Source organism: Diabrotica virgifera, chromosome 1 (genome assembly GCF_917563875.1).
Source record: "Diabrotica virgifera virgifera chromosome 1, PGI_DIABVI_V3a".
Classification (NCBI taxonomy): domain Eukaryota; kingdom Metazoa; phylum Arthropoda; class Insecta; order Coleoptera; family Chrysomelidae; genus Diabrotica; species Diabrotica virgifera.
In genome coordinates, this window is record NC_065443.1 from 131,013,841 (window position 1) to 131,033,433 (window position 19,593).

The 19,593-nt window shown below is 32.5% G+C and overlaps 1 protein-coding gene across 5 annotated transcripts in view; it reads left to right on the forward strand.

Annotated features, from left to right (window-relative positions):
• Positions 1-19,593, forward strand: part of LOC114326427 (glucose transporter type 1) — a 659,305-nt gene that overhangs the window by 615,991 nt on the left and 23,721 nt on the right. For 4 of the 5 annotated variants that reach the window (XM_028274797.2, XM_028274796.2, XM_028274795.2 and 1 more), the window contains one exon: positions 8,614-8,643. The exons of the other annotated variant lie outside the window; for it this stretch is intronic. In XM_028274797.2, the coding sequence (XP_028130598.1) occupies positions 8,614-8,643 (30 nt within the window). The remainder of the gene's footprint in view (positions 1-8,613; positions 8,644-19,593) is intronic. 5 annotated transcript variants of the gene reach the window in all.

Consider the following 19,593-nt stretch of genomic DNA (forward strand, 5'->3'; position numbering starts at 1 on the left):
TCGTGAAGACATATGTTGACGCCGATCAAACGAATATAAACGGTGGCTATACCATGCTTTTAGGAATGTCCAGACCTAAGTTTTAGTGATAACATAGCTTTAGGTAAGGCCCAAAAATCTAAGAATCATAAGGCGTTGGTAAATGGCTTTAGCTCTATATTATAATTACGTAAATTATTATCACTTTGGTAGAAGGAACTGTAAACAGTAAAATTGAATATAAATATCTTCATTTACAGGCAATCATATTTTCACCAGCACACTTGTTGGTAATATCTTGAAATTTTCTCAAAAAATACTCTTATCAATATATTAAAAAAAAACAGTTTATAATATCATTAAATAGAGCCATGTTACTTTTTTTTATAATGTCAATATTAATCAATTATTTTCACAGTGTGATTCTTTTAAAAATACCCTAAGCAAAAGAAAAAGAAAAAATAACACAATATTAGACGATGTCCTGTAGCTTAAAGTGTAACCTTTTTTGTTTCTTCAGTATTTTAATTGGCTTACATTGGAAATGGGAATGGATCTTAGTTTTAGCCCATTTTTTGCTCTAGAGCTATATAACGTAGCGCAAAATTCATGCATTTGTTTAAACTATGTTATGCAAAGTGTTCTGGAAATATATCGTCAAAATCTAATGGTTCCAAATTAATATCATTTTAAACAAAAATAATATCCAGTCACTAGAGACGAAAATACCACTGACCCTCTAAAAATTATATAAATAAGTTGAATTTTGTTGAAAATGTAAATTTTGGAACCTCAAAAAAGATGCAACTCGTACCCTCAGGCTTCCCGCTAAAACCCCCTCGTAGGAGGGAGAAACGGAAAACATATATTTACAAAGAAGCTGTAGACACTCCGTAGAACAAAATGTTTCAAACAAGAAATGCAGCTGAGGTAATTTTGAACAAAAAATTTATTGTATTTTTTTTTGTACAATGAACCGTTGTCTCAGCAACAACACTTGAAGCCACCGGCATATTTTGAATGTCAGTTACGCGCGCGAAATCAATTTTTTTAGATAAAAGTTATATCAACTAGATAGTTAAAACTCAATATATTTTAATCAGAGTATTTCATCGACAAAAATAAAAATGAGTTTAAAGTTGCACTCTTCATATTTAAAATGCATTTTGATTTTTGTCGCTAGAACACTGATCAAAAGATATCAAATTTTTACCTTTGAGTTGATCAGTTTCTGAAGATCGTCAATATTTTCGGCTGAGATAACCGTATCATTTGCACATCTAATGTTGTTAGTGAGAACTGCATTTAATTTACATTTATTCCAACTGTTTCAACGTGAAGAGCTTTTTTAGGGCTCTCTTCCGAGTAGGCATCAAAAAGAATTGGCGATAATACGCATCCCTGTCTCACCACACGTCTAAAGGATCCCCCAAACCAACGCGATCGCAGCCGCAACCTACGCGGAATCGCGGCGAATCGATAGGCACGGCGACTTATGAGCGTGTTCACACTAGTTGGGGCGGTATCCGCAACGGTCGCGGTAGATCAGCGTTGTTTTCATGAAACGCTGCATGCACGGTTTTTTCCGCTGCCGTTGTAGTTTCGCGTGAATTAAAATGTCTGTTACAGGAAAACTCATTGAAATTGTGAAACAATATCCTATAATATATGATTTAAGTAAAGATTAGAAAAATATAAGAAAAAATGATAAAATCTAGGATAGTATAGGATTAGAATTAGGAGAAAATGTTTGAATTAAAATGAATATTTTAAATTAGTAAAAATGCATGAATTTTCATCAACTAGTCATCCATTCTCAGAAATACTATTTGATTAATGATTATTAAATAAAGATAATAACATCAATAAAGATAACATCAGTTAAAAAACCAACTGTCAAGCGTAGGTTTTTCCTGGTCATTCTCAAGTAGTTTTCTGATGCTGACCTCTCAAGGTTCTTTAGTGTTCCCTTACAAGTCTACATTCAGGCCCTTGTTCCCATCTTTTCACGGTTTGCGTGCGGGAGTGACATTTTGGCAATTTCCTAGATTGTTGTAATTGACCAGCCAAAAAGATCAGCAGGCCTAAAACTCTTACGCCTACTGCCTTCCTAGATAGCTGGTCAGCAATGCGGTTGCCGTTATTTCCATTGTGCTCCGGGTAACTATGTAGTTATCGGGAAGTTTATCTGACAGTTTTATTAAATATCTGTCAGATAAACTTCTCGTTAAATAGTTATCCGGAGATGAGAAGACCGCCCTAAAATTATAATGTGTTTATATTTGTATGGCGAACAGTCGCGTCAGGTTCCGCGCCAATGTGGGAAAGCCTTGTCCGCTACCGTTTCGCCTGCGAATGTTCCGCAACGAAAAATTCGCGTCGCAAAAGTTTCGCGTCGGTTTGGGGGATCCTTAATTTCCTCTGATAGCTGTTCGTTAAGAAGAATAAAAAAGTATAAAAATATGGTGGGAATTGAAAACTTACTAAGAATTATCAATAATTTGCATAATATATTTTTGACATTTCGTAATTTATATAGTCAAGTATAACAATTCTATAACTGCGTAATAGGTCTTGGGCCCACACTTACATACCTTCCTCAAAATTATTACCTCCCTTGTGAGACTTTTTATTCAGTGATTCATGTCGAGTCGAAAAACTTTTCTATTTCCGAAAATTTCCGGGAGGGAGTCGTTTAGGTAAATATAATGGTTTTCTAAACTTTGGTGCGTCCGACAACTGGAGTATTCTTAAAAATAATTGTTAATATTTTTATCAAATAATCCTGCAGAAATCATCTGAGAGGGTATAAATTTTATGACTCTTTATGATACGTGCACCCCTCCCTTCCATGTTGAGGGGGACTATGTAGTCATTATATAAATAAATACATTATATAATAAATACATTATATATTAAATACTTACAATATTCTAACAAGAAGTAAAACCACTTCTATGTAAATTGGTATATTTATTAAAACTTAAAAATCCCAATGGATTGAATAAAATCTATGTAAATTGGTATCACCTCTATGTAAATATCACTTCTATGTAAATTGGATCACTTCTATGTAAATTGGTATATTTATTAAAACTTAAAAATCCCAATGGATTGAATAAAATTTTTATTCAATCCATTGGGATTTTTAAGTTTTAATAAATATACCAATTTACATAGAAGTGATCCAATTTACATAGAAGTGATATTTACATAGAGGTGATACCAATTTACATAGATTTTATTCAATCCATTGGGATTTTTAAGTTTTAATAAATATACCAATTTACATAGAAGTGGTTTTACTTCTTGTTAGAGTTTTTTAACTATATGGTATACAGCCAACCTAGGGAACTTCCCTTTTAACTTACAATATTGTCCGACAAAAGTTTTCGGGCGTACCAAAGTTTGGAAATCTCTATATTTATAAAATACACCCTCCCGAAAATTTTCCGAAATAGAAAAGTTGTCCGACTTGACATGTAGACCAGGACAGATCTGTAAAAAAACGTGTATTTTTGGATGTGAGAGGAGGCATTCGGATTTTTGCAGATAAAGTTAGGTGACACCTTCAGTAATAATAATTGACTTACCCTCCTTCTCAAATATGCCCGGAACATTAATAAAAAAATTAAAATATTTAAAAATTTCGAAAAACATCGATTTTTTCTGCTTTCTTTGCTTATAACTTTAAAACGGTTCGTTTTGGAACAAAGTCGTAGAGAAATAAAATAAAGATAATTGAATTTTGTATGATATACGACTGGTCAAAAATGCCTTCTGCAATATAGCAATAAATACAAAATAAGGAGGCAAAATACGCCTGTTGTTATTCAATGTTTCTTAACCACTTTGGTGGAACTTAGAACCTTAGTAATTCGATTAGAAAATTCTTATAACTTAAAAAAATTGGAAAGAAATCCTTTGTAAAAGGTATAAATTTTTTTTTTATTAAAAATCCCTTAAAAGGGCTACATGACAACAAAACGTTTTCGATTTTTATAAAAAATCATCACCAGTGTTCGATAAACTGGATGCTAGCTGAGCCACAAAAGAAAAATATCTGGGTAAAAACCCTTTACATAAAATATAGATGCCTTAAAAGTGCATACTTCAATAAAAAGGCCTGTGATGGTCACATGGTAAACAGGATAATGCCCTAAGGTAAGGTATACAGGTTTCCCAACACGTGGGATCCAAATTGAGTTGATCACATTTCAATGACTTAATGGCAACTGAGTTGCTTATTATGGCAAATTAGTTGCCATTAAGTCATTGAAATGTGATCAACTCAATTTGGATCCCACGTGTTGGGAAACCTGTATACCTTACCTTAGGGCATTATCCTGTTTGCCATGTGACCATCACAGGCCTTTTTATTGAAGTATGCACTTTTAAGGCATCTATATTTTATGTAAAGGGTTTTTACCCAGATATTTTTCTTTTGTGGCTCAGCTAGCATCCAGTTTATCGAACACTGATGATGATTTTTTATAAAAATCGAAAACGTTTTGTTGTGATGTAGCCCTTTTAAGGGATTTTTAATAAAAAAAAAATTTTATTCCTTTTACAAAGGATTTCTTTCCAATTTTGTGATTGATGGTATACAGCCAACTACAGGAAAACTTTTTCTTTTCCTTGTGGATCTTATAACTTACTTAAATGGTCTACCAAATTTTATTAAAATCGACCTAATAGATTTTAATAGATTTTCTGTACAAAAAGTAGACCATTTAGAAGTTGGCTAATTTTTTTACATATAAAGAGGTGCTCTACCTATCTAATACACTTTACAGAATTAAAATCGGATTATTTAAGGGGCCTCAGCAATGTTTTAAAGTTATAAACAATTTTTTGGCTTATAAACAAATAATAATAAAATTTTAATAATAATAATAATAATAATAAAAGTTTAATAATAAAAAAATTAATTTTTAGCAATGCGAATAATTAAAACCGGTATAATTTGACTTAAACTTTCAAATGCTCTCAGCAGAATTGCTATTTTATTTTTTAATCAAAAGTTATTCTCGTTCAAAAATTGCAATTTTTCGAATTTTTGAATGTTCCACCGCGTTTTCGAAAACTATGCATCCTACGAAAAAACTTTTACACTATAACAATTCTCCAACTGCGTAATAGGTCTTGGGCCCACACTTACATACCTTCCTCAGAAGTGATTCATGTCGAGTCGAAAAACTTTTCTATTTCCGAAAATTTCCGGGAGGGAGTCGTTTAGGTAAATATAATGGTTTTCTAAACTTTGGTGCGTCCGACAACTGGAGTATTCTTAAAAATTTGTCGGACAATACTACCAGTTAATTGTTAATATTTTTATCAAATAATCCTGCAGAAATCATCTGAGAGGGTATAAATTTTATGACTCTTTATGATACGTGCCCCCCTCCCTTCCATGTTGAGGGGGACTATGTAGTCATTATATAAATAAATACATTATATAATAAATACATTATATATTAAATACTTACAATATTCTAACAAGAAGTAAAACCACTTCTATGTAAATTGGTATATTTATTAAAACTTAAAAATCCCAATGGATTGAATAAAATCTATGTAAATTGGTATCACCTCTATGTAAATATCACTTCTATGTAAATTGGATCACTTCTATGTAAATTGGTATATTTATTAAAACTTAAAAATCCCAATGGATTGAATAAAATTTTTATTCAATCCATTGGGATTTTTAAGTTTTAATAAATATACCAATTTAAATTGGTATATTGAAATAAAAATTTTATTCAATCCATTGGGATTTTTAAGTTTTAATAAATATACCAATTTACATAGAAGTGGTTTTACTTCTTGTTAGAGTTTTTTAACTATATGGTATACAGCCAACCTAGGGAACTTCCCTTTTAACTTACAATATTGTCCGACAAAAGTTTTCGGGCGTACCAAAGTTTGGAAAGCTCTATATTTATAAAATACACCCTCCCGAAAATTTTCCGAAATAGAAAAGTTGTCCGACTCGACATGTAGACCAGGACAGATCTGTAAAAAAACGTGTATTTTTGGATTTGAGAGGTGACATTCGGATTTTTGCAGATAAAGTTAGGTGACACCTTCAGTAATAATAATTGACTTACCCTCCTTCTCAAATATGCCCGGAACATTAATAAAAAAATTAAAATATTTAAAAATTTCGAAAAACATCGATTTTTTTCTGCTTTCTTTGCTTATAGCTTTAAAACGGTTCGTTTTGGAACAAAGTCGTAGAGAAATAAAATAAAGATAATTGAATTTTGTATGATATACGACTGGTCAAAAATGCCTTCTACAATATAGCAATAAATACAAAATCAGGAGGCAAAATACGCCTGTTGTTATTCAATGTTTCTTAACCACTTTGGTGGAACTTAGAACCTTAGTAATTCGATTAGAAAATTCTTATAACTTAAAAAAATTGGAAAGAAATCCTTTGTAAAAGGTATAAATTTTTTTTTTATTAAAAATCCCTTAATAGGGCTACATGACAACAAAACGTTTTCGATTTTTATAAAAAATCATCACCAGTGTTCGATAAACTGGATGCTAGCTGAGCCACAAAAGAAAAATATCTGGGTAAAAACCCTTTACATAAAATATAGATGCCTTAAAAGTGCATACTTCAATAAAAAGGCCTGTGATGGTCACATGGCAAACAGGATAATGCCCTAAGGTAAGGTATACAGGTTTCCCAACACGTGGGATCCAAATTGAGTTGATCACATTTCAATGACTTAATGGCAACTGAGTTGGTTATTATGGCAAATTAGTTGCCATTAAGTCATTGAAATGTGATCAACTCAATTTGGATCCCACGTGTTGGGAAACCTGTATACCTTACCTTAGGGCATTATCCTGTTTGCCATGTGACCATCACAGGCCTTTTTATTGAAGTATGCACTTTTAAGGCATCTATATTTTATGTAAAGGGTTTTTACCCAGATATTTTTCTTTTGTGGCTCAGCTAGCATCCAGTTTATCGAACACTGATGATGATTTTTTATAAAAATCGAAAACGTTTTGTTGTGATGTAGCCCTTTTAAGGGATTTTTAATAAAAAAAAAATTTTATTCCTTTTACAAAGGATTTCTTTCCAATTTTGTGATTGATGGTATACAGCCAACTACAGGAAAACTTTTTCTTTTCCTTGTGGATCTTATAACTTACTTAAATGGTCTACCAAATTTTATTAAAATCGACCTAATAGATTTTAATAGATTTTCTGTACAAAAAGTAGACCATTTAGAAGTTGGCTAATTTTTTTACATATAAAGAGGTGCTCTACCTATCTAATACACTTTACAGAATTAAAATCGGATTATTTAAGGGGCCTCAGCAATGTTTTAAAGTTATAAACAATTTTTGGCTTATAAACAAATAGCTTTGTTTAATAATAAAAAAATTAATTTTTAGCAATGCGAATAATTAAAACCGGTATAATTTGACTTAAACTTTCAAATGCTGTGAGCAGAATTGCTATTTTATTTTTTAATCAAAAGTTATTCTCGTTCAAAAATTGCAATTTTTCGAATTTTTGAATGTTCCACCGCGTTTATCTCGAAAACTATGCATCCTACGAAAAAACTTTTAAGAACATTTTTTGCTTAGAATTATCAAAGAAATACAAAGAAAAATGTTTCATTTTGCGAAAAATTGATGTTATGTAATTCCTCAAGTTCTTTGTTTATAACAATCTTATCGACATCCGGATCAACTGTTACCGAAAAAATTCGTGTTCTACGGGTCAAAATACATTAAGAAACCTTGGGTAAGTCCATCTAAATAAAGGATCCCGTAGCACCCCCTCCTGGACACAGCACTAATTTGTTTATAAGCCAAAAAATTGTTTATAAATTTAAAACATTGCTGAGGCTGCTTAAATAATCCGATTTCAATTCTGTTAAGTTCGTTAGATAGGTGGAGTGCTTCTTTATATGTAAAAAAATTGACAAATCTTTGTATGTTCCAGTTTTTGTTGTGCAAAATCTAGTAAGTCAATTTTAATGAAATTTGGTGGACGGTTTTAGCACATTACAAAAATTTTCTAAGCGAATTATAAAGGTTCCAAGTGTAAGTTAAGTGATGGAAAAACATTGAATAAAGACAGGCTTGTTTTGCCCCCTTATTTTATATGTATTGCTATTTTGCAGCAAGGATGTTAAATCAAGACATTTTTAACTAATGGCATCTGATAGAGAATTTAATTATCTTTGTTTTATTCCTATACGGCTTTGTTCCAAAATGAATCGTTTTAAAGTTATAAGCAAAGAAAATAGAAAAAATACGAAATTTTTGAAATTTTTAAATATTTTATTTTTTTATTAATGTTCCGGGCATATCTGACAAGAAGCATAAGTCAATTATAATTAACGAAGTTATCACCTAACTTTATCCGTAAAAATCCGAATGCCACCTCTCACATCCACCTAAAAACACATCCTTCCTATTCTAATGAATAACTGAATAAAAAAAGCCTCATAAGGGAGGTAAGAAATTGTTTTTAAGTGTGGGCCGAAAGTTTACACCTAACTGCAAAAATTTTACAACTACTGTATTTGACTATATCAAACGAATAAAATCACTTTCATCTTTTTTTGTAACTTTTAATTTTTTATCAATTAGGGTTAGTTTTCGAGACAGTCGACTGTATGGGTGAGTTTGTCGCATGACTTTCGTCTTTATATGCATGAAGCACGTTAACTTTAATCTAATTTCTTCACTTTTTACTACGCTCTCTCTCTAGTAGATTTGTTCTCCCACATATTGACACACTTACTTACACGTAACGATTAGGTCGGTTGCAAATGGTGCAAGCAATAAAATCCGCCAACCGTTGGATATAAATCTCCTAATGTATCTATTTACAATATTTTTTTATTTTAAAATCATTAACAATAGTTAGATAATTGTTCTTTAACCTGATAGTCCATGCGGTGAGGCTGCTCCTGTATGAAAAATTTCTGATTCGGTTTCTTTGCGGATTCCTGTTCAAGAATGTCCCCTTTAAATAAATCAGAAAGGTGCCAAGCAAAATTTTTGGACAAACGTTTAAAAAAATTTTTAAGCGAATTCAAAAGATTACATTTTCCTCAAAAAAAAAATAGTTTTTTAAGGTTCGTGGGCCATTTTAAATAAAAAAGGTCTCTTGCCATTTTTCTCAAAAGTTGGTAGTTTTCGAGTTATAAGCGATTTAAAATCTGAAAATACGCAAATTCGAGGTTTTAAAATACATATGTAAATTATTGTTTTTGAGGATGTCAAGTGCTTAAATTGAAGTTTAAACATTCAGTTTTAAGAATCTGACGAGTGATCGGGGCTTATTTCAGTTAGGCCGTTGTTTTTTAATTGTTAATTATACGCATCCAGTCGATTTTTAGGCTGCGACACGCCTCCGCGCGTCGCACTATATGGTGCGTCTCAGTCAGACCTATTATTACATAGATACGTATCAGGTACTACTATGGTGGTCTATGATGATGAGAGAAGCTGAATAAGCTTCAACGACAAACATACTTAAAAATAATATAGAGGGCATACTTGACTTCCCTCACCAGGATGAATGGACGTCGAGACCGAGATATAATAAAAAATCATTCAGAAGTAGAGCCAGATGTAATACAAGCTAAATATTTCGAAAAACCGTTTATCATCGTTCTTCCAGGAACCAACGAATGGAAATCTAATAAAGGGAATCACAATGGCAGATTAATACAGACGGCTCTAAACCAATGAATGGATTAAAGCTGGAGTATACAGAGGAATACCAAGGTTTAACCTTAATGAAAGCATATGTAATCACGTTACTATCTTTCAAGCAGAATTTCTGCTGCGGAGATGTGGTACAGGAACTAATATAGGAACTGCAACTACTAACGTAACCATTTTTTATAAAAATCTGGTAAAAATGTTTATTAATATAACGCCATTATACCATAATTTCCTTGAAAGTGTATGTCTTCTTTTTTTCTTTTATTTAGGTATATTGCTTATTTTTCAGTATTTTTGCTTATTCTTCTGGAATAATATTATACCTTATCTTTCTAGAATTGCCATGTGGCTAGAAAGGCAAATTCCTGCTTCTTCTCTGACTTTATTCGGACAATATCATCTATTCTACTTTCTGCTATTATATATCTGTGCTATCCTTTGTTTCTTTCATTTATAGTTGGGTACCCTACTGATATGATCTCATTACTACTAATTTTGTCCAACAATATTTTCTCTGATGTTTTTTCTTTGATCAATTTGTTATAAGTATCTACGTGTTGTGCGGGTTTTAGGTCTTGATTCTGTAGTATAAATTCTTGCAAGACGAAATATAGGCTTGTATTGTCAATTTTTTGTTTATATTATTGTGTTTTTCTGTTGATGTATTGAATTTTTGAGGTATTCTACTGTACTGCTTACTTTTTTTAATGCTTTCTTCTTCAATTATTCTTCATGATTGTTGTCGCTTACCAGTACTTGATATACCATCCGGTTCCTAATGTCCAATTTATTGGTTCCGTTAATAATAAGAACCTTTTTGTTTTTCGTGGTGATATTTTTTTTAGAATTCTTTATCCTTAATATTGAACTTCTTATTCTTCTTTTGGCATCATACCCTATATGTGTCTTTGCCTGTCTGGCTATGTCCTTCCATTTAGATCTCTCCTGTGCCCTTCTCCTACAGATTGTCTTATATTCATGGTTTTCAGGTCGTCTTCCACGTCAAACAACCATCACGTCCTGGGCCTTCCTTTTTTTCGCCTTCCTACCGGCTTCCACTGCAATATCTTCTTTGTCGTTTTCGTATCTTCTTGTCGCTGAACATGTCCCAGCCATGATAGTCTTTGACTTTTCACAAATCTTACAATATCATACCCTTCAGATTCAGTTCATTAACCTCGTCGTTTCTCCTGATTCTCCATGTGCCGTCTTCCTCTTGCACCGGGCCATATACTTTTCTTAGTATCTTTCTCTCGAATGTCCTGAGTTGGGCTTCATCCTTTTTCGTCATTACCCAGATTTCACAACCATAGGTTCTCTCTCTTCAATCCTGACCCCCCGGAGGGAGTGTAGTGGTCGACGTGATGTCCTGTATTGTCCGTCTCCAAAGATCTGTCTCTGGTCATTTCTTTTAACTCATGCATAGGTCTTTTGCATATTCCTGTAATTTCATCTTGTTGGGAATCTTCCTCGTGATCTTCGGCCTTCCACCTTTCCTTATATAATGAGCCTCTCCATATTTTCTGTGTTTGCTCTCATAACATATCCAAAGTATTTTAATTGTTGGAGATGGACTTTACTGGAGAGTCGTTGGCTAACTTTTAGCTCTCTTAAAGTTGAATTATTTGTTTTATGGTCGGTCCAAGGAATTCGTAGCATTCGTCTCCAACAGAACATTTCAGTGGCGTCTATCTTTCTTCTTTGCGAATTTCTCAAGGTCCAAGATTCACATCCGTAGGTTAGTATTGGGAATATTAAGCAATTGATCAACCTCATCTTTATCGCTCTTGAAATTTGACAGCCCTTCCATATTGTGGTCATTTTTGCTATGGCGACTTTTCCTAGATCACATCTACGTTTTATCTCTTCCTATAGTGACCCTGTGTTTGTGATTAATGATCTCAGATATAAGTATGAGCTCACAACCTCAAACCGATCAATTGTGGTTATGTGTGGATGACTGTTATGTAGTCTATCCACTATCATGATCTTTGTCTTTGATATGTTTAATTGCAGACCAAATATTGACTTTCGTTTTCAACCAGTCGTATAAGATCAATCAGATCTGCTTGACTATTTGCAAGAAGGGCTGTGTCATCTGCGAAACGTAGGTTGTTTATTTTATGACCATTTATTGAGATGCCTTTTTCTCATCCTTCAAGTGCTCTTCTCATAATATGCTCTCCATATATATTGAATAATTGTGGAGATAGTATACATCCCTGTCTGACACCCCGTTCTGGATTAAATTCGTTTGAAAATGTGTCAAGCACTTTAACTGATCCAGTAGTGTGTGTTCGTATAGTTCAGTTATAAGCGAAATAAGGTGTTGGGGTACGCCTACTTCTTTTAGTATTCGCCATAAGTGTCTCCACTTGACCCTGTCGAACGCCTTACGATAATCTATAAAGCATATGTACAATGGAATATTGAATTCCCTAGATTTTACGATTATCTGTCTTATATTGAACAGGTGTTCTCGAGTACCTTTACCTTTGGTAAATCCAGTTTGCTCTTGTGGAATTTCTCTTTGAAGAAATGTTTTTAGTCTCTCATTGATTATATGTAGCAGTATTTTACTGGCATGTGATATAAGAGAAATAGTTCTATAATTGTCGCATTTATGGAAGCTACCTTTTTTATGAATTGTCGTTATTGTAGATTTTGTCTAGTCTTCAGGCCATTGTTTAGAATGCCATATTTGGTTACAGAGTAGATGAAGTAATTTTACGCCAGTTTCTTCTGTGGCTTTGAGCATTTCGGCTGTTATCATATCTGGACCTGGTGCTTTATTATATTTGAGCTTACTGATCGCGAGTCTTACTTCATTTTCAAATATATCAGGTTTTTCTTCCACCTCGTCAGAGATTTGGTTAACAGGTTCTTGGCGTTGATCATCTTTATATAGGTCCCTGCAACCATAGGTTACTACGAGTCTAATCAAGGTTCCGTAGATAGTCATTTTGGTTCTTTTGTTTAATAATTTAATGTCTTTAATATTGAACTAATGTAAAATTATTTGTAAATCATTTTCATTCTTCGCTGCGACCACTGAATTGTATCATCATTATCATCTAGCCTTCTGCATCTAAATTTGAACCTAGGTCTCCCTTAATTTCTTCCAGTTATGTCGGTCTTGTGCTTCCTACAACCCATTTCCAGCAATCTTTTTGGCGTCGTCTGTCCATTGTGTATGTGGTCTGCTTCTTCCGTCTACTCGTGTTCACCACAATGTAATTTTTTGGGTCATTTTGGGGCCATTCTAGTCACATGACCCGCAAAGTTCCACTTCAGCTATGCTATGCACTCTATGAGATCTGTGGCGCCTGCCTCTTTTTTTCCACATTGATAATGCTCTGAGAGTCACGACCGTTCTATTCTCGTGAAATTATGCAAAGTTAAAAATACAATTATTATAATACAACTAAATATATATGAAATTGGCAGTTACCTGACAGAAATTTATGTTCAATCTTCCTCCTTTTTCTTCTTCTTTTTTCGTCTTCTTCTTTTTGTATAGACATGACTTTATCTGCTTTTTCAATGTACCTTCAGTAACTTTCGTGGTCTTCCCACTGATCGTTTTCTTATTAGCGAACCATCGATATCCATACTCTACTACTATATTTGGTATCATTCGTCTTATGTGGTAATTCAATTCTATTTTTCTCTTTCTTACCCTTACTTAATTTTCTAAATCTAGCCTAATGAGCCACTTGCTCAAAACGTTTCTGAAAGTGATACACGGCAGAATATATAAAAAATGCGAACGAAGAACAGATATCATGGACGCAGTTTAGATTCCGCGATGCCTTAGGCACCCGAGAGGCTCTATTCGCTGTCCAAGTGCTTATGCAAAGATGCAGGGATGTTGACTGTGACGTGTATATTTGTTTTATCGACTACAAACGCCTTTCGTTTGATAGTGTAAAACATGATAAACTCATAAACATCTTGAAAGAAGCGTGAGTAGATGATAGAGACTTGAGAATCATATATAATTTGTATTACAACCAAACTGCCAATATTAAAGTGGATGACCAATTGACAGAGGCAGTCTCCATAGATAGAGGAGTGAGGCAAGGATGCATCCTGTCCCCGGTGCTGTTTAATATATACTCTGAGTGTATCTTCGATCAAGCGCTGGGAGAACTACAGGAAGGCCTATTGGTCAACGGAGTGCGTTTGAACAACATTAGATATGCCGACGACGCTGTAGTTTTTGCAGACAGTCTAGATGGTTTGCAAAGAATAATGTCGCGCATATCAGATATAAGTAGAGAACACGGACTTAATCTCAATACGAAAAAAAAAAGTACGTGGTAGTCAGTAAGCGCGAAATATTAAATACACAGCTTTTGGTTAACCAACAACTAATTGACAGGGTCGACAGCTATACATACCTTGGTACCAACATAAACAGCCAGTGGGACCACTTAATTGAAATAAAACAACGCATAGGAAAGGCGAGATCAGCGTTCATAATGATAAAGTCTCTTTTAAGAAGCCACGATTTGCCCTACGTTATTATACGGAGTAGAGGCCTGGACACTTTCCGAGGCTTCTTTGAGAAAACTCGAGGCATTCGAGATGTGGTGTTACAGGCGCATTTTGAGAATTTCGTGGGTGGATTGTGTGACTAATGTTGAGGTTCTACGTAGAATACTCAAGGAATGCGAGATTATTAACAAAATCAAAGAGCGCAAACTAGAATATCTTGGCCATGTTATGAGGAATGAACAGAGATATGGCTTGTTGCAACTCATTCTTCAAGGCAAGGTATTTGGAAAGAGAGGACCAGGGAGAAGGAGAATATCTTGGCTTCAAAACCTGAGAAAGTGGTTTAATACATTGACAACAGTACTATTTAGAATAGCAGCAAGCAAAGTTAGGATAGCCATGCTGATCGTCAACATCCGGACTGGATAGGCACTTTAAGAAGAAGACTTAATTTTCTCCACTTTGAAGCTATCCATACTTCTACGTCTGTCCCATAGTATTTTACTTGGTGGCATTATTGGTCTGATGACTGTGTTGTAATTTCTGCCTTTCATTTCTTTCAAAGCCGCAACCTGCGGCTTTGTTTGCTCTATTCGTTCCTTTTATGAGTTTTCCGTAGCTAGTGTGATGCATAGATATTTAAACTCCATCACTTGTTCTATTTCCTGACCCTCCAGCTCTAATTTACATGTTAGTAGATTTGCTACCTGGTCAATCTATAACATAAAGTATAAAACACAAACCTGTTTACTGTCTATAAAATATTCTGTGGAAATTGACACAGTATTATTTCTTATTACTCCATTAAAATGTTACATTTTTTAAGCCGTACCTTGCATTTGTTAGAGGAGTCAATTTTATTTCTTTAATGTGTAGGGGAGATCAGTAGAAGCTTAAATTCAAGTTTTTGGGGTCGCCACGCTTGTCCCCCGGCCGCCATCTTGGAAATGGTGTGCAAAGGGGTTTCGAGCTATATCTCGTAAAATACCAACCCTACGGAAAATCTAGTTAAACATAAAATGTAGCAAATTAAATTTTCTACAATTTTATTTCTATTACTTTTTATCGCCAAGTGATCAACAAAAAAGATATAAACAAAAATATGTAAAAAATTTTTAACAAGTTTCTTTTTGGAGGTTATAACTTTTTTTAGTTCATTTTATAGTATAATTAGATTATAGCAATTTTGTAAAGGGTTTTTCAGCGAACAATTTTCACTATAAATTTGTTTAATTCTATTTATTTATATAGGTTTTACAGCGCTCCAAACTTGACCAGATTCTCGAATGCTCATAGGGATATAATAAAAACAAAAGTTAGGCTTACTTTTCTGTCTATATATATATTTTTTATTCATACAATTTATTATGATTTTAACATTCCTTATTAATCTGTTTTTGACCTTTCTCCCCACTATAAAACTTATAACAATAAGCATATGGAGAAACGGCCCAAGAAGTTGTTTGACGACAAATTCGCCGGTTCAGAAGAAGAATGACGCAACCGCATATTGCAAAATTCTTAAGAAGAGCAAAAAACGATTTTTGATGTCAAAATCATAAAGTATGATTAAAATTAGCCATTCACCACACCGTGGTCAGGATCTCGAGATATAAGCGTTTTTGGGGTGTGCCGCTTGTTTATGAAGTAACATAACTTTTTTCCTATTGTATATTTTGACTTAAAATTTTCAAAAAAACTTCTTCATGAATTATATTTTATTGTTGTGTTCGTTAAAATTATAAACTAAAAAGTTTGTCACTCAACTTTTTTAAGTAAACATGAAACTAACGAAATATGATGACAAAATGTTTAAAAACTTACAACTCCTTTTTTAATGTGTTTAAATATTTAGGATACATTCCATTGTTATCTACATGCTTGAAAGATTACACAGTAAAATTTTCAAAAGGAAATATTTACAGCGAATAAAGATACAGCGAGGTAAATTTGAAAAATCATCAAAATTGATTTGCGGCATTTTTGTATAAAATTTGATTTTTGAACATGTTCTACCAAATCTAGATAAAAATAAACTTCATATTCGGATTCAGCGACCTCTAAAACATAAAAATAGACCAAAATTGGTCATTCGCCTTAAATTTGACTTTCATGTTCGGCATAACGATTGCTGCCGCTCGACTAATATATAGATAGAAAAGTATTTTTTCTTTATTGTATTTCTATGAGAATTCGAGAATCTGGTCAAGATTGGAGCGCTGTAAAACCTAGATAATAAATAAAATTAAACAACTTTATAGCGAAAATTGTTCATTGAAAAATCCTCTACAACATCGCTATGATGTTATTTTATTGTGAAATCAACGGAAAAAAAGTTATAACCTCCAAAAGGAAATTTCTTACAAAATGATCTCATATTTTTATTTATAACTTTTTTGTTGGTCACTTGACGATAAAAAGTAATATATATAAAATTGTAGAAAATTTAATTTGCTACATTCTATGTTTAATCAAATTTTCTGTAGGATTGACAGTTTAGAAGATAAAGCGCGAAAGCCCTTTGCACCCCTTTTTCCAATATGGCGACCGGAGGACAAGGGTGGCGACCCCAAAAACTTGAACTTAAGCTTCTACTGAACCCCCCTACACATTAAAAAAATAAAATTGACTCCTCTAAGAAATGCAAACTAAATGTAACATTTTAATGGACTATATATTCTGTTTTTGAAACTACGTGTAACTACGAAGTTATATTAATATTTTCTGATATAGTAATTTTTTAATAAAAATATTAAAATCCATATTACTGAAAGTAACAATTTTGAGCGGTACATATTTGATCTCTTATCTAAAAAACTGTATCAAGAATATATATATCCACATTTCATAGAAATGTATGTGAATGTAAAGGCGGATTTTATTTTTTGTTCTAATTGCATTTGATTGTACACTGGTCTAATTGCACTTATTCGATAATTTTGTTGTGGAATAATTTTAGATCATTCACGACTTATTGCATAATCACTTACTTTCGATTACATGTCTAAGGAAATTAAAGCTAATTACAAACAAATATTGTTAATACTGTGCAAATATATAATAACAAATGTACGAGTGATATACGATTTTTATTGAGATTTTATTTGGTTCAAAAAGAAGAGCTGTGGATGTAGCAAGAATTATAAAATAGTAAACCTTAGAGAAATTTATAATAAGAATAGAAAAACTGTGTAGTAAGTAATACTACAAGGCTATCGATGAAAATTATAAGTTACAGTATTTTGTCAAATTAACATTTAAATATCTTCTACTTTGATGTGATATTGTCAAGATAAGGGTTGTTTGTAAAACGTTATTAATGAAAATTGTGTTAGAAAATTTATAAAGTCCGACTATGTAGAGTTCTGCAGCTTTGTCACTTCTTCTTAGTCAAAAACAAGCCCTTTTTTGTCAAAACTGGGAATAACTTTAAAAATCGGTCAATTGGAACGCCCACTTGATGGACAACAAAATCACCGGAAATTATCTGAGTATGAGAAGTATGATCGACCTGACGTTTAAAACTAACGTAGTCAAGTTCGATCTTACGTCCATCTCTTTTTCTCCAAATATTCGATGTTGTTATATTGTAAAGAGATTGTATTGAGATTTTTCGTTCCATTTTCTTAATTTATTTTTCTCTCTATTTTTCTTTGTAAGTTTTCCATAACATAACTCTGAGATCTACAACTATTATTATTTAGATTCAGTTCCTTTTTCTTAAGAATAATCTATGTAGATCGAGTAATTTTAGGTAATTTATATTAGGTTTGTTTAGCTAGTAGCTATATGAACTTTTTTCGTAATTTTTAATTTCAAATATCTCATTCAAAAGAAACTTTTTGTTTATTCTAAGGGACTTTCGGCCCTCGGTAATAATGTAATCTTTCATTATGCGTTTAAATTTTTCAAAAACTATTAGTTTTCTTAAGATTCGAATAAAATGAATGCATTTAAAAAGCATTGGAGCCAAAATATTGGGCCTACCACATTAAGTCATCTTCTTCCTTTAATATCGCGGTAACGTTTACTACAGTACGAGGATGATAACGTTGTACCTTCCTGAGGTGTGTTCGTACTTGTCGCTAAATATTTTCTATATCGATTTTAGTCCCAGATATTATTATGAATTATTATATTATTATTAGTGAATATTTTTCCTGTTCTTAGTATCCGTCCCTCAAACCCCTTCGCTAGATATAAATCGTTTAATTAATAAACTTGACAAAGGTTCAAAAAAGATATGCTTGTGAGAAACAATGCTTTTAGTCCAGGGCGCATCTGTTTTGAGATGGACGTTGAGAGGGGACTCGTATTTTTTTGCAGAAATTTCTTGGAATTAGCTCCTATAATAATAATTGAGTTATCCTCCCACTCAAAAATATCCGGAACATTGTTTAAATAATCAAAATGTCAAAAAGTGAAGGAAAAAGTCGATTTTTTTCTTGGTTTTTTGATTATAACTGTAAAAGTATTCATTTTCAAGAAAAGTTGTACTGATATAAAAGTTGTATAATTAAATTTGATACAATATAGGATTGGTTACAAATTTAAAAAATTGTCACTCTTGTTGAAAAATAGCAATAATTGCAAAAAAACATAAAAAAACAGTATTTGTATTTTACGTTTTTCAACCATTTATACTAAACTTAAGACCTTCATATTTTACCCAGAAAAACTTTGTGATATAGTAAAACCATAGTGTAAATTTCATTAAGGTGGGTTCAATAGATTTTGCAAAATAAATTTTGCAATCTAGCTGTCCCAAAAAAAATTCATTTTTTCAAAATGTTGCAGGACTGAAAATAAAGCAGATAGCAAGTTGAAATTATTTTACGTATAGAAGAATACTGTACCTTTCATTTGCAATTTTTAAAAATAAAATCCATTAACTACCACGGCGTCAGGAATTTTTTTAAATAAACATTAATTTTTGGTGCTACGCGCAGAACAGCGGTGTTCGATTCACACAAGTTGATTTCCACCAAAATTTCTTCCAATCTTTATCTAATATTATTATTTTCTTACTCTATAATAATATTCTGTTGTATTTTATAATTTTAATTTCACAAAAATCAAACGAATTCGATTATTGGTTATGAAATATTGTTTAAACCATTGCATATGTTTAAAAATAATAAACTTTTATTCTCTAACTTAAATTTTAGGAACAAAGAAAGTTTTTACCAAAAAAAGTGTTATTTCAAGGGCAGAGTATGTGTTTTTCAACGAAAACTTTTCGTTTATAAATTTGCAAAAGTCTGTGTGTTATTGCGTTGCCGCTCTTGCAATACGTAGAGCAGATGTATCGATGGATTCTTATGTAGTTTTGTCTTCTGAATCCAAATCTGAAAACGGCATTTCGATATCTCTAACCGTCTTCGAGATAATCCA